At 49.9% G+C, this 21,170-nt stretch overlaps 1 protein-coding gene across 2 annotated transcripts in view; it reads left to right on the forward strand.

The window, feature by feature from the left end:
- Nucleotides 1-6,059: 6,059 nt before the first annotated feature.
- Nucleotides 6,060-21,170, forward strand: part of LOC125622208 (arf-GAP with SH3 domain, ANK repeat and PH domain-containing protein 2-like) — a 122,150-nt gene continuing 107,039 nt past the window's right edge. For both annotated transcript variants that reach the window (XR_012664741.1, XM_048819996.2), the window contains exon 1: nucleotides 6,060-6,222. Coding sequence is in view for 1 of the 2 variants with exons in the window: in XM_048819996.2 (XP_048675953.1) it covers nucleotides 6,085-6,222 (138 nt within the window). In the remaining variant the exon portion in view is untranslated. The remainder of the gene's footprint in view (nucleotides 6,223-21,170) is intronic.

Below are 21,170 nucleotides of genomic sequence, written 5' to 3' on the forward strand. Positions count from 1 at the left end.
GACCCGAGCGCCCTGCCCCTGATGCCACCTACCCATTGGCTGCAGCAGTCCCACAAGTTCCTCCCCCTTCCCTTTAAAGAAAGAACTAGTCACCCTGACACAGCTCAGGGCGGACACAGTTATCCTGGGCTGGGGGCCGCAGGCCACCTGGTTGCGGTCAGTGCTGCTCCTGAGCGGCTGCTGTTAGCCAATGGAAATGTCCCTTCATCTTACCTTAATCTGTCCAAGTTAGCAACCACAAATCCAATATAACCAGTGTGCAGAAGAAACAGGTGCTGGGGGTGCTGCCACACCCCTTGGCTTGAAGTGGTTTCCATTATATACAACGTTTACAGTTTGGTTCAATGGCTCAGCACCCCCGCTCTACAAATTGTTCCAATGCCACTGGCTACAGTGTTAACATAAATTGTCATAACAGCTTATAAAAGCAGTGCCCACAACTACAAAAATGTAAATTGATAAAAAATCTTTAAAAATGCTTAAAAACAAACATCAATATTAGCTGTTGAAATTACTTAAAACATAAAAATTGACTTCTGCCAAGTCTACCTGAGGGGCTTGCCATTTGCCTTTTAATAGGGCCTCCAGTACTGCTAAAGTTTCCTCTTCTTGTAGTTTGAATGTCTTCCACAAGGCTGCAAGGTCACTTCTCTGACTAGCAGCTTCAGGCTCTTCACATTTTCGATCAATATATGCCCTTTTCTTTTCTCCCGCGGTGTACACACTGACAAGCCACGTAGTGCGCAGAAACTGCACAGTTGCAGCGCTGTTTAAAAAACAACAACAACAAAACCCACACACCCCGACGAGAGGCGTACAGCTTTCTGAGACGGGGCTAGAGTGCCACGGTGCCAGTGTAGGCACCCTGGTCGACTACAGCGCTGTGACTGGCCTCCGGGAGGTGTCCCACAATGCCTGTGCTCACCTCTCTGGTCATCAGTTTGAACTCTACTGTCCTGCCCTCTGGTGACCAACCGTGAGCCGCACCCCTTAAATTCCTTGGGAATTTTGGAAGTCCCCTTCCTGTTTGCTCAGAGATGCGTGCAGTGGTCTCAGCGCATCTTTCCAAGTGACCATGCCTGCTCCACGCATCAGGGGATCCCCCATTTGGAGTAATGCCGAGCTGCTGGACCTCATCAGCATTTGGGGAGAGGAGGCTGTGCAGTCCCGGCTGCGTTCCAGCCTTAGGAATTATGATACCTATGGACAGATTTCATGATGCATGACAGAATGTGTCCTGGTCATGGCCCCTCTGCAGTGCAGGGTCAAAGTGAAGGAGCTGCAGAACGCCTACCACAAGACACGGGAGGCAAACCACCACTCTGGTGCTGTGCCCATGAGCTGACGGTTCTACAAAGAGCTGGACGCGATACTCGGTGTCTGGTACCACTGACAGCCTGGCCATTGGCCACCTCCACTGTGAAGGCCACTGTGGATACTTTGGTGGCTCACATGCCAGTCGAGAGTGGACTGAGCCAAGAGGAGGAAATCTCGGATGAGGATGTGGAGGGTGAGGGTGACCCAGAGGCACAGGATGACTTGGAGGTCAGAGATGCATGCACCCAGGAGCTCTTCTTTACCCCAGAGGAGGCTAGCCAGTCACAGCTGTTGGAGCTTGGCGAAGCGCAAACAGGAGAGGAGGCCCCTGGTAAGTGGCTTTGATTTTGGAAATCGCTGAAGAGAGTAGAAACAGGCTTGCGTCTGTATGATGCGCATACCACCACATGCCTAGTCTGAGCGGCGGAACAGGGTGTTGATCGATTCCCTCACTTCACGGAAATCTGCCTCAGATCTCCACAAAACTCTCATGGAGATACTGGGCAATCTGCTGCTGCAGGTTCTTTAGCGAGCTGCGTTGTTTCTTGCCCCATTAAAGGTAACTTTCCCACACCACTCTGCCATCACTGAAGTGGGGTAGGGGAAACCATTGTTGCACACAGATGAGCTGCATAAGGGCCAGGGAGGAAGCCACAGTCTTGGAGAAGACCTTCCCTTGATTCCCTGCTCACTTTCAGCCGTGAGATACTTTCCATAATGGACACAGCCTGTGGAAAATGTGGGGACGATAATGATTATCAGGCCCCCCCTATAGTGCTGGCTCTCCCCAAGAGCCAAGTGCCCAGTACAGTCCTGAAACACTGATTCCCCTGCCCCTGCAGTTACTCACCATTTTGGAGGTCTTGTGGCTCATGTGCGCTTGCCTGGGGTCAGCCAGTTAGTGACAGGTATGTGAATAGTGGCTGTGTTTTAAATCACTGAATCAGTGTCTCTGTGTTGCAAACAATACTGCTTCTGTAAAATGTGCATTTTGGCTTCACAGAGATGAGCTTGGGAGCCCAGCCTCCCTCTTTGTTAGCACTGGCTGAACAGAATTAGAAAGCAGTCATGAAGAACTAAAGAGGACTTTCTGTGTGATGTCATGATGCACTTCATGGCCGAAAAGCAAGAACTGAAGGAGTGGCAGGACAGCGAGAAGAGGGACCAAAAGGAGAATGCAGCGCGCCGGAACAAAGCCACAGAGCGGCTCTTGAAAGTTATGACGCGCCAAGCGGACACGCTCCAGTGCTACTAGCATTGCAAACCGAGCAGCAACGTGCCCGCCCTCCCCTGCAGCCGCTGTCGCAAAATTCATTCCCGTTCGCCCCCTAGACTCCACCAACACACTCTCATCAACCTCCTGGCTCCAGTCTGTACCCGCGGCATTCCACTCCTCCCCGTCACAGTCCAGCCCTGCGGACTCCCAGTACCCACTGCATGCAACACCCGTCCCTCTGCAGTGTAGCCCTGCTGAAGTACAGAACCCGCTGCACTGCACTCCAAAGGACAAGGTTGGATATGATCCCTGGACATACACAAATCTTTAACCATCCCGGGACCCCGCCTCCTCCTGGGACCCTCCCTTCCCCCATCTTCCACAGGGCTGATGTGTTTTTTTGTTTGTCTCTCTCCTCCAGTTGTTGTTTTTTAATAAAAGAATCGTTTTGGTTTGAAAGCCATCGTTATTCCAGGAATTGAAAGTAAACAGAGCCCTGCAGAGCAACAGGCAATTTTCTTAAACCTTTATAGTGCATCGTCTCTGAGCATTACAAGCACTGCACTCCGGAGCATAGCAACACATATTAATGGATTTCAGCTTCAGACTGCTGCCTCAAGGCATCCCTGATCCTTATGGCCCCACGCTGCACCCCTCTAATAGCCCTGGTCTCTGGCTGTTCAAATTCAGCCTCCAGGCGCTGAGCTTCAGCATTCCAGCCCTAAGTGAAGCTTTCACCCTTCCTTTCATAAATATTATGGAGCGTACAGCACGCTGCTATAAGCATAGGAATATTGTCATCAGCAAGGTCCAGCCTCTCAAAAAGGCAGCGCCAGCAGGCTTTTAAGCGGCCAAAAGCACACTCAACAGTTCTTCTGCACTTGCTCAGCTTGTTGAACCGCTCCTTGCTGCTGTCAAGGTAGCCCGTGTCTGGCTTCATAAGCCGCGGCATTAAGGGGTTAGGCAGGGTCTCCCAGGATCACAATGGGCATTTTGACACTACTGTGGCTCTTTTGGGTAATGCTGATCGCTAATTTGGCTCCTGAACCACTGAGGTCTGAGTATCACTGCTTTACACTTCTCCTTTCCATTGATGCCCAAGTAGCTTTGCTAATCCATTCTTCCCTTTTAGATTTTGTTATTAGAACTGCCTTTGCACTTTCTTGATAGCACTCTTTGATGTTTTCTTATTGAATATCAGTGTGAGGAGTAGGATGCTGGTAAAAATATTCAGCTCCCTTGTGGAAACCTGTTATCTTCTGTCTGCTTTCTTGTCGGTGTCAGAGAGAGAAACTGGTGTGTGCCAGATTGATTTGGTGGGTTTCAGCAGCCCATCCCTGACTGGCGTAGCCAATCTCCCTGGAGCTGTAGAGTGGAGAATGTCCGGCAGTTTGTTATACAGGGGAGCAGCTCTGGGAAGGGTAGTGTGTGGGTGTCTGGAGTCAGGGGGCAGTGCCAAGGGGCATGGGTGGTGTCTGGGTATACGTCTGCAATGGTGGGGCAGTTTGGAGGATGGTGTCTGCAATGGTGGGGCAGGTCTGTGGAGGTGGGCATGGGCAGCAGTTACTGAAGGCCAGGGCAGGCTAAGCCTCCCTTGACACAGGCCGTGGCCCCACCGCTCATGTTCCCCCAGGAGGCCCGGCCCTGCCCTCCTCCCCGCTCTAAAATCATAGAGCTAGAAGGGATCTTGAGAGGTCATCTAGTCCAGTCCCCTACGCGCATGGCAAGACTAAGTACTCTACCCTGAAGCCAGCCCAGCATGGGCTCAGCTCCATGCTGGTGGCCTTGGGGCTCCTCTAGTCACAGGGTGGGAGGGAGGGCCAGCAGACTAGCCTCCCCAAAGGGGGGTTCATTCACCACCCATGGCGGTGCAGGGATGTAACAGAGTCACACTCACCTCTCACGAGCACCCCCTGGCTAAGTGCACGTGTCTGCACTCTCTCTCTACCTGTTTGTGGTGTGTCTTCAGCCCTCCAGCCAAGGTTCACACACTCTGTCTGTGTGATAAAAGCAAACCAAACCCCTTCCGGGGTATAAGTCCCACAGGGGGCCTATTTCAGCACTCTCTAAGGTCCTTCTATCTGCAGCCCTGTCCTGGAGCTCACTTTTCAATCAGTCCAGCAGGGCCTATCACAGTACCCTGATCCAAACTGTCTCTCAGCCCCTTCTGGGCTCTCTCAAGTTGTCTCTGCTCTTTAAGCAGTCCCAGCCCTGGTGTGGGGCCATGTCCCCCAGGGCTCTCTCCTTGGAGACTCTTCACCTCTCTGGGCCTTTCTAGTCCCAGCTCTTCAGCTGGACCCCTAAAAGAGATCAGTTCCCCTTCTAGGGTGTAACAAAGTCCAGGCCACTTTCCCACTGGCTGGTGGCAGGGACCCAGGCCTGCCCTCTACTCCAGTCCCAGCCCAGGGACCCTATACATAGCAGCCATCCACCATGTCCCTTTAAATACACTGCATTGCTGCTACAATCCCCTGGGCCACCCCCATGGCTCCAGCCCAGTCTTCACCCTTACCTCCGGGCTCTGTCTGGGTGGAGTCCTAGGAGCCAGCCCAGAGCCATCCACACTCCTCCACCTCTGGCACCGCAGCTCTACTTATACTAGCCTGCTGGGCCCTGATTGGCTGCTTCCTGCACAGCTGGTCTAGGCAGCACAGAGGACCTCTCTACTTCCCTTTTCTGGGGCAGGGTGTGGCAGAGCCACCAGGCCTCCAGAAGGGGGCTTCAGGGCCTAGTCCACCCCATCACAGGGTGTCTGGGTTGGAGGGGGCAATGCCACAGTGTGTGGGGATGAGTGTGTCTGGGATGGGGGGGTGGGGGGTTCTGGGATGAAGGGCAGGTCTGGGCAGGGTTAGGGTTGCCAGGTGTCTGGTTTTCGACTGGAATGCCTGGTCAAAAAGGGACCCTGGCAGCTCCAGTAAGCACCGCTGACTGGGCCATTAAAAGTCTGGTTGGTGGCGCAGGCAGGCTCCCTACACGGCTCTGCACAGCTCCCAGAAAGCTGCTGGAATGGGGCAGCTCCGGAGTGTGATGGGAGGTATCAGGGGTAGCTGTGTGTGTGTGGGATGTGTCTGGGAAGGGATGGGATGTGGGGGCAGCCTGGGGTTGCGTGTGTGTGTCTGAGATGGGTGGCTGGTGTGGGCAGCTCCTGGGTGTGTGTGGAGGGGGTGGGGGTGGGTGGATGGGGGTTTTGGGAAGGGAAAGCTCTGGGTTGTGTGTGTGTGTCTGATGGGATGGGGGGCAGTTCTGGGGAGGACGGCGTGTGTCTGGGATGGGCTGGGAAGCAGCTCCAGGATATATATGTGAGAGAGAGAATGTGTGCGCACGCGCAGGGTGGCAGCTTTGGGGTGAGGCTAGGCTGGGCAGGAGGATAGCTCCTAAGTGGGGCTGGGCCAGGATATCTGCTCTTGTGTGTTTGTTGCTCTCCCTGCATGAAGCAGCTGCTTTGGCCACTTCCTCCCAGGCTTGCGGTGTTCTCAGCAGTTCCCCTTCCTGGAGCCGGACGTTCCGCTCCTGCTGGCCAGTCCTTATCACCCACCCGCAGCACCCTGCATATGCCCTTCAGGATGCCGGAGCTCATCTCCGTCCAAGACTTCATCTCCCAGACTCTGGAGGATCTGAGCTCCCCAACCACCTCCTCCTTCACCAGCCACATGGGCAAGTGCCGAGGCACCGTCTGCAGCCTGGAGGAGGTGAGGGGGCTGGGGAGGTTCTGCAGCCCACAGGCTGGAGCCGGGGAGGGGGTGCAACGGTGGACAAAGTCCCGCTTCCCTCCCCTCTCCTGCCTTGGAGCACAAACAGCTGGCGGGGTTTGCCAGGGCTCGGCTGATTGCTGCACTTTGCCTGCTGCTGTCTCCAGCCATCTCTCACCTCCCCACCCTTCAGACCTTGACTTCCTCTTCTACAACCTGCTTGCGCCTGCCTGCTGCTTCCCCATTCAGTTTTTCCATTGTGAGGCCTGAACCGAATGTCCTGGCCCCACGGAGTCACTGAGAAAGTTGCTGTGGAATAAGGATTAGCAGCCTGCCCTGGGTCCAACTCTGCCCAGACTAATGGATACAATTAAAGTTGGATACAGGGAAGCAGTAATTTGAAGGAAGATTAGACCAGAGTCATTACAGGGAGGTATTTGCACCACTGTAGTAAAGGCTGTAACTTACTATTTAACAGACAAGTTTTCTAAGAGCTTTTCTTCACCACAGATGTAGAACCTTAGAATTATAGGGTTAAAATGGATTGCAAGGGTCATCTAGTCCAAGGGTTCACACAACAAATTTTTAGTGACCTCAGAGTGTGGCCACCAACTCTTGCTAGTGGCTGCGCTGACAATTTTTCCTAAAATACTTAATTAACTTTCAGGAAAACAAATAAATATGTGCATATACATGTCCAAACCATTGTCATTTATTTATATAGGATTTTTTTCAGACTCAGTAATGAAAATAATGTACAGTAGTCTCTATTCTTTACTGGACCTAAACAGAATAGAAACACAAATAAGGTGCTTTGCATGTTCTTGTCTTTTTGTTGGTGTTGCTTCTTTTGCTTTTTTTAAACTTGCTAGATGGTAAGTCTGCTGCTGTGAAAAGTGATATTTGTATGTTTGTTAATATCACTTTTCACAGCAGATTTACTCAGCCCCGGCAAGCCCTGGGACAAATTAAGCCCTGGATGGGGAGGTAGGCAGGGAAGCCGTGGGGCCCAGGGACAATGGTGTGGGTGGTGAGCCTGGGACCAGAGCCGGCTACTGCGTGGATGGAGCCCAAAGCCCTGTGGCCAAAGCCTCCCCTACCCTGCCCCGGGAAAGTGGGGAATTCATCAGCTCCTGCACCTTGCTGGAGGGGGGCAGGGCCCATCACCACTGGTGCCCCTAGGAGAGAAGCCACTGCTCCCCCCCTGCCCAATCACAGCCCAGGAGGCTGTAGCCCCAAGAAAAGCCCCTGGTGACCGATGCAGCCATGGTAGCTGCATTTGAGAAATGTTGAATTCTAGTCTAACCTCCTGCAAAGATTCAGGATCTGTTGCGTCTAGACCATCCAACACAGAATCACAGATGTAAGCCTCCTTTTGTAAACCTCCAGCGAAGGAGATTCCACAACCTCCCCAGGTGTCTGTTCCATTGTCCAACTGTTCTCACAGGTAGGAAGTTTTTCCTGAGATTCAGTCTAAATCTGCTGAGCTGTAGTTTGAACCCACTGTCTCTTGTCCTGCCCTCTGTGGCAAGGGAGAACAACTTTTCTCCATCTTTTTATGACAGCCTTTCAAGTATTTGAAGACCGCTATCATATTCCCCTTTAATCTCCTCTTTTCCAAACTAGCCGTCAGCCTTTGCTCATATGGCTGCATTCCACCCCTTTGATCATCTTTGGCGCTCTCCGCTGGATTCTTTCTAGTTCCTCTTCATCCTTTTTATACATTAGTGACCAAAACTGGACACAGTGCTCCAGCTGAGGCCAATCAGCGCTGAGCAGAACAGAACCACCACCTCCCGTGATTTGCATGCTATGCCTCTGTTAATGGAACCCAAAATTGTATTTGTGGACTCAGGTTGAAGTTGTGAGCCACCACAACTCCCAGATCCTTCTCAGCAGTGCTGCTGCCAAGCCAGTTTTCCCCCCATTCTGTATTTGGGGATTTCGTTTTTCTTCCCTAAGTAGATATTCACCCACAAAAGCTTATGCTCCAATAAGTCTGTTAGTCTATAAGGTGCCACAGGACTCTTTGCCACTTTTACAGTTCCGGACTAACACGGCTACCCCTCTGATACTTGACACCTTACATTTATCTTTGCTGAATTTCACTTTTGTTGTCTATAGCCCAGTTCTCCAATTATCAAGATCCCTCTGAATCTTAGCTCTATCCTCCAAAGCGTTGGCAACCCCCCCCCCCCCCCCCGTGTTGTGGCACCTGCCGATTTGAGCAGGGGGCTCTCTAGTCCTCTCATTGAGGCCACCTGCATAGCCATGTATTTACTTCCCCACTTTGACACTCCCTACCCTGGCCTTTTCCTTCAAAAGGGAGGATGGACGAGAACACCACTTTCACCCCAAGCTCTTTTATCCTTCTTCCCAGAGCCATGTAGGGTTGCCAACTTTCGAATTGCACAAAACCAAACACCCTTGCCCTACCCCTTCCTGAGGCCCCACCCCTTCTCTGAGGCCCTGCCCCCACTCACTTCATTCCCCCTCCCTAGGGTGACCAGATATCCCGATTTTATAAGGACAGTCCCAATATTTGAGGCTTTGTCTTCTATGGGTGCCTATTACCCCCCACCCCGGTATTGATTTTTCACACTTGCTCTCTGGTCACCCTTCCCCTCCCCCCATGGCTCACTCTCCCCCACCCTCACTCACTTTCACTGGGCTGGGGTGTGGGAGGGGATGAGGGCTCCAGCTGGGGACATGGGCTCTGGAGTGGAGTCAGGGATGTGGGGTTTGGGCTGCGGCTGGGGGCTCTGGGGTGCAGGAGGGGGCTTAGGGTTGGGGCAGGCAGTTCAGGTGTGGGAAGGGGGTGCGGGCTTTGGGAGGATGTTTGGGTGCAGGATGGGGCGTGGCTGGGGGCTCTGGGGTGGAGCCAGGAATGAGGGGTTTGGGGTGCAGGAAGGGGGTCTGGGCTGGAGCTGAGGGATTTAGACTGCAGGAGCAGGCTCCGGGCTGGGGCAGGGGGGTTGGGTGCAGGAGGGGGTGTCGGCTCTGGGGTGCAGCTGGGGGATAAAGGGTTTGGGGTGCAGGATGGAGCTCAGGGGCTGGGACAGGGTGTTGGGGTAAGGGCTTCAGGAGGGAGTTTGGGTGCAGAAGGGGGCTCAGGGCTGGGGTTCAGGAGGGGGTGTGTGGTATGGGCACTGGGAGGGAGTTTGGATGCAGAAGGGGTTCCGACCTGGGGCAGGGGGTTGGGAGGAGGTTCAGGGTGCAGGCTCTGGCCAGGCGGTGCTTACCTCAGGTGGCTCCCAGTCCACAGTGCAGCGGGGCTAAGGCAGGCTCCCTGCCTGCCCTGGCTCTGCGTGGGTCCCAGAAGCAGCCAGCATGTCCAGCTTCTAGGCACAGGGGTGGCCAGGTGGCTCTGGCGGTGCCCGCACCTGTGCCTGTAGGTGCCCCCACCCCACAGCTCCCATTGGCCATAGATCCCAGCCTATGAGAGCTGTGGGGACCACGCTCAGTGCAGGGGCAGTGTGTAAAGCTTCCCTGATTGCCCCCGCACCTAGTGGCTGCAGGGACACGCTGGCCACTTCCAGAATCCACATGGAGCCAGGGCAGGCAGGGAGCCTGCCTTAGGCCCGCTGCACCGCTGACCGGACTTTTAGAGCCTGATCAGCGGTACCGTCTGGAGCTGCCAGGGTCCCTTTTTGACCAGGCGTTCCAGTCAAGAACCAGATGCCTGGCAACCCTAGAGGTACGTAATCTGCAGTGATCTACTCAAGGTCATTCTTGGCAGTATTGCTGGTGCCTATGTGGATAGGTAGGAAGGAGCAGTGGTCCAAGGACTTGAGGAGTCTCGACAGACTCTGTCACAGCCTGAACTCTAGCTCCAGGCAAGCAGCACACACTTTTTGGGATTCCCAGTCTGGGTGGTAGATAGATAACTCTGTCTCCCTTAGGAGGGAGTCCCCAACCACCACCACCCGCCTCCTCCTCTTGGGAGTGGTGGTCATGGAAATCCCATGCCTAGGACAATGTATCCCATGGCTTCGGGTCAACGAGGTCTCCTTCTGACTCCTTCCTCAGATGGGCCTAAAAGCAGTCGCTTACCTTGATCTGTGCTGGGGTATATTGGTTCTCCTCCTCCTTCTGGAAGTCACATGCTGATAACTTTCTTCCTTGTTCTTCAGTCCCCTCTACACTGCCCTGTCCGATTCTTCAGCATGCTATGCCCGCAGTACCAAATCCTGACTTCTATCCAGGACGTCTACATTTTCTCTGATGCAATGTGCACGCAGGGTCATTACTTGGGTCTCTACTCCTTTAACCTTTTCTTCCAGCATGGGGACCAGCTTGCACTTTGTACAGACAAAGTCACTTCTAAGCTCCAGGACAAAGACAAACATGGCACATCCCATGCAAGTCACAACAGCTAATACTATCCATATTTCCTACCTTGTAGTGTGAGGTATCAAGAGTCTCTTCAGATGCTGTAATTGCTGTCTGCAGAAGCCTGAAAGGCAAAACTGTGTGTGGGCTTTCCCCCTAGGCAAACTCCCTCTGTTTGCTTCTCCTCTTTTCACTGCAAGTCAAGTGGTGCCCCAAGCTTGAGTCCTGTTCACACCCATGCAAAACACTTGAGCATGGTGGTGCTGGTAACTGGACTTGGCTGGCCTGTCCAGGGCCAAAGACTACGGTCCAAGTTGGGCCTTGATTACACTTACAGCACTGCAGACTGAGCGCTTAGTGAAGTTGCTGCCTAGGACGGGAGGGCTTTGCCCATTGGCACAGGTACTCCACCTCTCAGAGGCGGGAGATGTGTTGACAGGAGAAGCCCTCCCACAGACACAGTGCTGTTCACATCAGGAGTTCAGACAGTATAACTGTGTCGGTCAGGGGTGTTTTGCACCCCCCTGAGCAAAGTAGTTATAATGTCGTACGTTTGTAGCACAGACCAGGGTTTACACACAAGGCAGCAGCAGCTAATACAACCATTCTGTACAGCTCCCACGGTATTTGGCAGTGAGGCTGCTCTCACTCGAGCTCAGCTAACAAGAGGAAATCACTTATGTGAGTTAACACTACAGTAAAGACAGTCTTGGTGCTCAGAAACCCATATGCTTAGATGGTTTCGTTTGAAGTTTGCTGTGCCCCAGGGGTGGAATCTGAGATTGGAGGTAGTTTGAGGCAGGGGTTCTCCAGATACTCCCCCCAAAATAATGTGTCATCAATATTTTACTGTTTTTATTACTTTTTTGTGCACACTTGGCACTCAGAGGATAGCTCTGATCCTCCTCAGACTCGCATCACCCACTGGGGTTTGATCTCAGAGGTACCCACTGGCCCTTTGGCGAAACAGACGCTATTCACTGTAAAAGTTGGCTCTACAACGTGACTCGAACATTGACACGTGCAGCAGGACTGAGCCGGTGCTGCAAGCCAGCATGTTTGACAGCCTAGAGTGAATGGGTGGCTCAAGGGGCCATGCTCTGGCTGTTGACCCTGAACATCCCCTATGTATTGCGAGTTTGAGTCCTGCCTTGGGCACATTAGTTGCTCTTGCCTGTATTCCTTCTGGAAGGCTTGTTCTCTTCCTGGTTTAAGAGCGGATATTTCAAAGTTCTCTGAACAGATTCAGATGCTACTTTAGAAGAATTGTCAAAGAAAGTAGCATTAATTAAATAGAAGGAAGATGAAACCGTATTATGGTAATATAATCACACCACATCCTTCCCAACAATTTCCTGACTAAGGGGGCTGATTATAACCAAAGAAAAGCAAGCAGCTGCAACATTGCATCAATGTCAGCAGGATCAAGGGGGTGTTGCTGAGCAACGGGAAATGAACCCATAATAGACAGCTGTATTCTAAGGACTGGTGTAAGGTCAAATGCTGTGTCAGGATAGTGCCATCAGTCAAAACCATAACTTATATTTTTCATGAAAAACACAAAACAAATTTCAGCTTTCTACAACAATTCACTGACACAAACCCAGGAATCATACTTCTCTATTTCACCATCAAAGTGCTGTAGTTCCCATGACCTTCTCCCCCAGAGTAAGCCTCTTTGGCTTCAGTGCTTCCTAGGACCCCAACTTCTGCAGTCAGCAGTGACTCTCAGCCAGTGTTGTAAAACAGAAGGGTTTTTAATCACCTGGAACACAGGACAGAACAGTTCTTTGTTAGCTGTAACTTTCTGGTTTCTGTGCTAAGTACATCTTGGTCAGGCCCAGAGCCTTGGCTTTCTCCCCAGAGACACAAACCAGGAGAGGATCCCGCTTCCAGCAGCCCATCCTCAGTCACGTCCATTTGCTCCTCCTCTGCCGTTGTTGTCTTTCCCGGGCAAAAACCTGGCCTCCACCTCAACTCTTTGTTCTCTAACACATTGCAACTGGCTGGCTTCTTACAGAGGTGCCCCCCCCCCCCCCGACCATCAGTTGCCTAGGTTACAAAGCATCTGGCCATTGTCTGGGTCCAGGCAGCCAGGCGATAATCATACCTGGTCCTCTGTGTCTCTACAAATATTAAGCCACCTTTCCCTCCACCTAGGTAAACATGCAGCACATGCAGAAAACTGAGGAGAACACAGTATTCATACAAAACATTAAGAAAATCCCCATGTTGTCACAAAGGCATAAATTTTTAAAGAGGAGTAATTAACCATTGGAACTATTTACAAAGGGTCACGGTGGATTCTCCAGCAATGACAAATTTTCAGTCAAGATTGGATGTTTTTCTACAAGATCTGCTCTAGGAATTATTGTGGGGGAAGAGCCTTGGCCTGTGTTATACAAGAGTCAGACTAGATGATCACAGTGATCTGGCCTTGGAATCTATTAATCAAATCTGCCAATGTCTGTGCCCAGCACAGCTCCAAATAGCACTTCTTATCATCCTGTCCGGTGGCCCCCCACAGTGCTTTGGGCAGCACCACTGAATCAAGGAATACAGAGGCTGACAGAGGGGTAAGGGACAGGGATCTCACTGGGGGACTCCGCAGGGCAGGGATCAGAGAGGGCAGAGGTAGTTTTTCGCATGTGAATCCCTATAGGATTTAAATAGTGCCCTTTAAGATGCTGAGCTTGGCACTGAAATACTGACCAGCACTCCTACTTGCTGTGCATGCTTTGAGTGGAGGTCTGCAGCCCTGTGTTCCTGTATGGGCATCATTCTGTCTTATGGTCTCTGTAACGGCACCTCCCGCTGGTTGCTCCAGGGATTACCTCTTTTCAGCTGTGGAGCACCCTCCGCACACGGTGTCTCACTCATTGTCTGCTCTGCTGGTTTGGGACCCGCGTTGCTCCCCACTCAGCAGCGTCCTCTTCAGGACACTGCCCTTGGCAGTGTCCGCTACTTATTTCTCACCCCCTTCCAGGGGTCACGGCAGTCCTTTGGCTGGCACCCACCACAGGGGCTAACCACAACCTGAAGTCTAGCCCCTCACTTCAGGGGCAATTTGCAGTCTGTATTGGCTATGCTCCTCTATGGCCAGGTGCAGTGCAAGGGGGGGACCCAGGCCCACCAACTACTCTGGGTCCTGACCCAGGGACTCTCTAGCGGCAACCTCTCTGCCCTCCTTCTCTCCCCTTTTCTGCCTATCATCCCTGGGCCACTTCCCCTTGGCCCTTACACCTTCTTGGCCCTTTCTGGCAGGGGCCTACAGCCTAGCAGGTAACAGGCCAGAGCTCACCCTCCGCTCCCCTGAACCTTCCCAGCACTGCTCTAGCAAAGGTGCTATCCCTAGGAGCCCATCCTCCTCCCTGCTTATAAGGGAGAGACTCTCCCCTGCTCTGCAGCTCCTTAGATCTGGGCTGCCCCAGCAGCTGCCTCCTGTTTGGCTCCTAACAAGCCTCGCCCTAATTAGCAGCAGGTTTCCACAGCCTCCCTGGCTGCTTCTGCCCCAAACCCTGCTGGAGTGAGTCACCTGCACCACTACAGTCTCCCCTGAGCTCATTCTCACATCAGTCCCCTTACCCTTTTCCAGTGGTACTGACCTTGCTTACTAGCACGGGACATGGTGCAATTTCCTTGTGTTGCTTCATTCTCAACTGTCACTCCTTGTAGCTCCATCCAAAGCCAGAATCTCTCATTTAAAACAGAGCTGCTAGGTCAGGAAATTGTGGTTATGGAAAATGTTGTTTACTGCTGAGCCCAGGCCTAGGTCTCTGCAGTCATTAAGGAAAAAAAGGTAACTAGAAAACCAGTGGGGTTATGCCCCTCTGTGCTGCTTTATGGTACATCAGGAGGAGGGCCTGGAAGTGCTGGTTTTTGCTTTAACATGATTTTTACAGCTTGTTTTTACCTTAGAAAGGTCAGGAAGGCGACCACTAGCTAGTCTCTCCTGGTTTTGCTGGGGGCTTCTCAGTGCCAGGGTGGTAGGGTGGGAAGGCTCAGTAATGTGGCCATTGGGCTTAATGGAAATGTGCATTTTTTAATATATGCATCTTGCACTCTAGAGCACATTTAAAAATTGAAATACAATGGTGAGAAGTTGGAGCTGGGGGGGGGGGAGTTGCAGAGATGGTGCTTGACATGAAGCATAAGTTATTAAAATAACATCCACTCTCCAGATTCATAGATTTCAAGGCCCGAAGGGACCACTGTGATCATCTAGTCCGACTTCGTATATAACACAGGCCAGAGAACAGCCCCAGAATAATTCCTAGAGTACATCTTGTAGAAAAACATCCAATCTGGATTTAAAAATTCTCAGTGATGGAGAATCTACCACAGTCCTTGGTAAATTAGTCCAGTGGTTAATTACTCTCTCTGTCAAAAAAGTACATCTTATTTCCAGTCTGAATGTGATTAGCTTCAACTTCCAGCCATTGGATGGTGTTACACCTTTCTCTGCTAGATTGAAGAGCCCATTATTAAATATTTGTTCTCCATCTAGGTACTGATAGAATGTAATCAAGTCACTCCTTAACCTTCTCTTTGTTAGACTCAAAGAGCTCAATCTATTTAGTCTATCACCGTAAGGCAGGTTTTCTAATTCTTTACTCATTTTCATGGCTCTTCTGTGAACCCCGTCCAATTTTTCAACATCCTTCTTGAACTGTGGGCACCAGAACTGGACCCAATATTCTAGCAACAGTTGCAGCGGTGCCAAATACAGAAGTAAAATAACCTCACTAGACTACTACTTGAGATTCCCCTCTTTATACATCCCAGGATGTCATTAGCCCTTTTGGCCACAGTGTCTCACTGGGAATGCAAGCTCAGCTGATTTTCCACCACACCCCCCAAATCTCTATCCTGGGAAGCAGTGACTCTGCAAGAGTCCCCCATCCTATAAGTATGGCCTATGTTCTTTGTTCCCAGATGTATACATTTACACTTAGCTGTACAAAAAACATCGTCCAGCTGAGTGCTTTACAAGCACAACCCTTAGGTCAGTATCATAGTCCCTGTTTTACAAGTGGGGGGAAACTGAAGCAGACAGCGGGAAGTGGCTTGCCCAAGGTCACACTGGGCATCTGTGTATAGAACTTCAAACAATGTGTGTTACGAACTTGCATTTAGCTGTAGGTATATCTAGGAACAAAGAATGCTGGCTGCACATACAAGCTGGAGACTGTATTCTGAATAGGATTTGCAGTCATGGCAGAAAACAACCAGACAGGAGCTCCCTGTGCGACACTTTGTACCAGAAGGCAAATGTGATCCTTGGCTGTATAGATGTAGGAATATTGAGTGGGAGTTGGGAGGTGATGTTATCTCTCTACAGAGTGATGGTCAGACAATTCGTGGATACAGCATCCAGTTCTGGTGCCCGCACTTTAAACAGGATATTGAAAAATGGGAACAGTTGTGGAGAAGAGCTACAAGAATGATTTAGGGGCTGGAAACGCTGGCTTACAGTGAGATATGTAAGGAGCTCAGTCTGTCTAGTTTCTTGAAGAGAAAGTTAAGCAGAAACCTGACCAGGTCCATCAGTACCTACCCAAGCACAAGTCTGACTGCTCTTTAATCCGGCAGACAATGCGGAAAAAAATCCAGTGGCTGGAAAGTGAAGTTTGACCATTTAAAATTGAAAATAAGGTGCACATTTTGAACAGAGAGGTGATTAACCACTGGAGCAATCTACCATGGGATGGCTCTCTACAATGTATGCACTAGGGGAAAGTTCTCTGGCCTGTGCTCTGGAGGAGGTCAGATTAGATGATCACAATGGTCCCTTCTGGCCTTAATATCTAGGAATCTGAAGGCAGAGTCTGAGCCAGGCATAAGTGATCTGAGAAACAGCCAGAGCCTCCCCACCCTTTCTACCTTGGCATTGAGGGCATGTTCTCCAAAGTATCAAGGGAGACAACTTCTCTGGAACCAAGGGTGATAACAAGTAGCCCCAGGAGTTGTTGGTACAAACAAGGGCATTGGAGGGGGGTGGGTCTGTGAGATGGTGCAAGTGTTGTGGTTCGGGTCTCGTGGCTTCACAGTGCAGGACCGTGCCCTGTGAGAATACTGCATCTCATAAGAACACAAGAATGGCCATATTGGGTCAGACCAATGGTCCACACAGCCTAGTATCTTGTCTTCTGACAGTGGCTGGTGCCAGATGCTTCAGAGGGCATGAACAAAACAGAACAGCATAGTTCTCAAGTGATCCAGTCCCAGCTTCTGGCACTCAAAGGTTTAGAGACACCCAGAGCATAGGGTTGTGTCTCTGACCAGCTTGGCTAATAGCCCCTGATGGACATATCTCAGTCTTTCTTTTTAACCCAGTTATATTTTTGGCCTTCACAACATCCCCTGGCAACAAGTTCCACAGGTTGATTGTTTCATATGAAGTACTTTCTTTATGTTAGTTTAAACTTGCTGCCTATTAATTTCATTGGGTGACACCCTCCCCAGTTTGTGTGTTATGTGAAGGGGTAAATAACACTTTCTCCACACCATTCCTGATTTTATAGACCTCTGTCAAATCCCTCCTCAGTTGTTTCTTTTCTAAGATGAACAGCCCCAGACTTTCTAATCTCTCCTCATATGGAAGCTGTTTTGTACTCATAATAATTTTTGTAGACCTTCTCTGTACTTTTTTCAATTCTAATATATCTCTTTTGAGATGGGGCGAACGCATCTGCACCCAGTATTCAAGGTGTGTGTGTACCATGAAATCATATCATGGCATTATGATATGTTCTGTTTTCTTATCTATCCCTTTCCTAATGGTTCCTAACATCTGGTTAGCTTTTTTGACTGCTGCTGCACATTGAGCAGATGTTTTCAGAGAACTATCCACCAAGACTCCAAGATCTCTTTCTTGAGTGGTAACAGCTAATTTAGATCCCCTCATTTTGTGTGAATAGTTGGGATCATGTTTTCCAATGTGCATTACTTTGCACTTATCAACATTAAATTTCATCTGCCATTTTGTTGCCCAGTCACCCAGTTTTGTGGGATCCTTTTGTAACTCTTCACAGTCAGATGTGCACTTAACTCTTTTGAGTAATATTGTATAGTCTGCAAACTTTGCCACCTCACTGTTTACCGCTTTTTCCATATCATTTATGAATATGTTGAACAGCACTGGTTCCAGTACAGAACCCTGGGGGACCCTGCTATTTACCTCTCTACACTGTGAAAACTGGCCATTTATCCCTACCCTTTGTTTCCTGTCTTTTAACCAGTTACTGATCCAGGAGAGGACCTTCCCTCTTATCCCATGACTGCTTACTTAACTTAAAAGCCTTTAGTGAGGGATCTTGTCTAAGGCTTCTGACAGTCCACGTACACTATATCCACTGGATCACCCTAGTCCACTCAAATAAATTTGAATAGAATTCTCTGAAAATTACTTTTTTTTGTGGGCCTTCCTTGATGCCAAGGAAGTTGGTGATGGCACAAGTGCCCAGGGGGAATCGCTGTGCTGCCTGGCTTCAAGCTGTTTCACCCCAAGAATGGTAAATTTGGCCTCTTCCCTAAGGAAGACTCTCAGGCTTCTGCATGAGCCCAAGGAATGAGGAGTAAATTTGTGTGCCTTTCCCAGAGGGAGTGACTGTCACTGCATGAGAATGGGCCAGAACTACTGTGACGAGGTGTCACCCCCGGGGTGCAGTCTGAGAGCTAGGGGAACCGCTGCGCCCCTCTAACCAGCCTGCTGGGTCATCCCTTCTCACCCTACTTTGTTGGTGATTTAGCATCTCCAGGCCCTGTTACCACCCAACACAACAGCAGGTGGCGCCACACACCCAAATAAGCTACCTGAGTGCTTACCTAAGCCACTCACAGACAGGCAAGAGACAACAGCCAATTTCCCAGCTTCCCAGGCTCGCACCCCGCACTGGAGTATAAACCCAAAATTATATCATTTTGCATTGCACAGGGGTCTGTACAATGTAAGCTCATAAATAGTTCACCCCTCCCTCAATGTGGAGAGGAGAATACACACTTGTGTTAACCAAGCTGAGATTTTCCCTTGAAACTTCACTTAAAGGCACACTGGTTTAGATTAAAACATAAAACAAGTTTATTAACTACCGAAAGGTAGTTTTAAGTTATTATAAGTGATAGCAAACAGATTAAAGTAGATTACTTAGTAAATAAACAAAACCGCAAACTAAGCCTAAAATACTAGAAAGATTGGATATGAATTAGCAATCTCTCCCCATGGCTGAAGATACAAGCAGGCTGGCAGATTCTCAAGGAACAAGCTGCACATGCTTTGCAGCTTGGGCTCCCCACCCCATTTCCAAGTCCTTGTCTTTCAGAGCTTCTCTCAGGTGTTGAGATGTGGGGGAGTGAAAAACAATAGATGATGTCACTCCCGGCTTTATATAGCTTTTCCAGATGGCGAGAACCCTTTGTTTCAAACTTGGTTCCGAGACCAGTTTGTGAAAAAATACAGCTACCCAAAATGGAGATCAGTGTCATGTGATCTGGTCACATGCCCTGGTATACATTGTGTTAGAGGGCTTTCCCTTCACCCTCTCCCCTGATTCTTGTCACGCAGACAGAAAGCAGAAGACCAGAAGTCCAAAGTGCAGGATTATTGGGATTATTCGGATTATTTTCCAGCAAGGCTGTGTCCCATAACTCTGATGCCGCAGAGCCTTGTTTCCCAGTGTTCCCTCTCCCCCTCCTCAGCAGGCATAATTATATCTGAAATGCACATCCACAGTCCCACACTTTATAACTTAGCATCCAGTTTTGGGTCTGGGGTCTTCGTCTCAACTCTTTTGTAACCCATGGGAGGGGTAAGGAGTGAGGTTGTCCTACAGTCAGGGACAGGCATTTCTTTGGTCTTTTAGTGTTTTATACCTTCCCCCCAATTGCCCTTTGCCCCTCCCGATGGTTGCTTAACTTTGCCTTGAGATAGGGGTTGAGGCAATCTTAAAGTGTCTTGAGATAGGGGTTGAGGCAATCTTAAAGTGTGCATTCAAGTAACACGTTAACCGCTCTTATCTGTTCCCATTGTACTAACAAACCCATCTGACTAGGCAGCAGCAATATACATAGTCTTTTGTTCTTTGTTTACACATATTAGTATAAGATATAAGAGTATCAAAAAGTCAAACCCAAAATTCTATCCCAGGCTAACAGACTAACAGACAGTCATAGCAGCTGTTACTCATAGGCTGTCTCCAGTGTTCTCAGGAAGGCTCACCAGGTGGGGGATAAGCTTCTCCTAAGGCCTGTTGTTTCCTCTGATGGCCCATTACCTTGAACAGACCCTTCCCAAACAGCTATCTAGACTGGAAGCATCTTACCTACAGATGATGTCACTCAGGTGTAACTACATTTGCAATACAGCTACATAGTCAATATTTATAACTTTAGATACAAAAATGATACATACACACAAATAAGATAATCGTAGTCGGCAAATCCTAACTTTTACAATGACACCACACATGATATTTTTCTTAGGTACTGTCATCCTGACCTTATCTTTTAGGAGGGGTCGGTGTGTTCCTGTTATCCCGGGGGAATGTTTTTGTACCATCCCTGATATCGGGATGTGTTTGTGTGAGTACTCTGTTCCTAGCACTTTTTAGGAATGTGTATTTCTGTAATATCAGCCCTGTTCTTGCCAGATTCTATGAGCAGGTCCTGCCTCATACCAGGTCTCTGATACAAGGGCTTATGTCTCAGGCTTTCTTCCTACATTCCCCTGCTTTTTGTCTTTTTATGGGGAGGATGTTTACCCATTGTCCTGGAAAAGCATAATGCATGGACTGAAGATGGCCCAGTGGGCTAAACACTGTTATGTGGCCACCTTACATCTTCCTACTACAGACAGAAGGTGTAAATTTTTAACAGTCAGGGTAATTAGCCATTGAGTCCATTTACCAAGGATCCTGGTGGATTCTCCATCACTGACCATTTTTAAATCAAGACTGAATGGTTTTTTAACAGATCTGCTTGAGGAATTATTTTGGGTGGGTCTCTGGCCTGTGTTCTACAGTCCTATTAATTAGTCATTAAACATGGAACAGCATCACTTTCCCCCCATGCTATACAGTTCAGTGTCAGGTAGGAAAGGCATCAGATGGTGGCTACAGCACTATTGGATCCCCTACCAGGACAGTTGGGTGAAGGCAAGAAAAATCAAGCTCCTGCAATAGTCTCTTTAGTCTCGCACATTGCGAGTGAGTGGGACTCTCCTGGGGGGGGGGGGGGGGGGGGGGATTAATTTTACAATTGTGTTTAGAATCTCTCCCTGGTGAGGTGAAGGGTATTTGAATCACACATTCCATCTCCCACATTCAAACTGTTGCACCTCCTGGCCTTCTCCTGGTGCCTGCTTGGGCCTTGCAATGAAAATAAGCAAGTGAGCAAAGGATGGGGAGAGCGAGCGACAGAGGGAGGGGGGATGGAGTGAACAGGGGCAGGGCCTCAGGGAAGGGGTGGGGCAAGGGTGTTTAGTTTCCTGCTATTAGAAAGTTGGCAACCCTACTCCCTGCCCTCTGTGGGGACTGGCCTGGGGCCCACCACACCCCCCTAGATGTTTCTCCACACACCCTATGGGGGTGTGCCCCACAATCTGGAGATCTGTGCTATAG

This window comes from Caretta caretta, chromosome 13 (genome assembly GCF_965140235.1).
Source record: "Caretta caretta isolate rCarCar2 chromosome 13, rCarCar1.hap1, whole genome shotgun sequence".
NCBI lineage: Eukaryota > Metazoa > Chordata > Testudines > Cheloniidae > Caretta > Caretta caretta.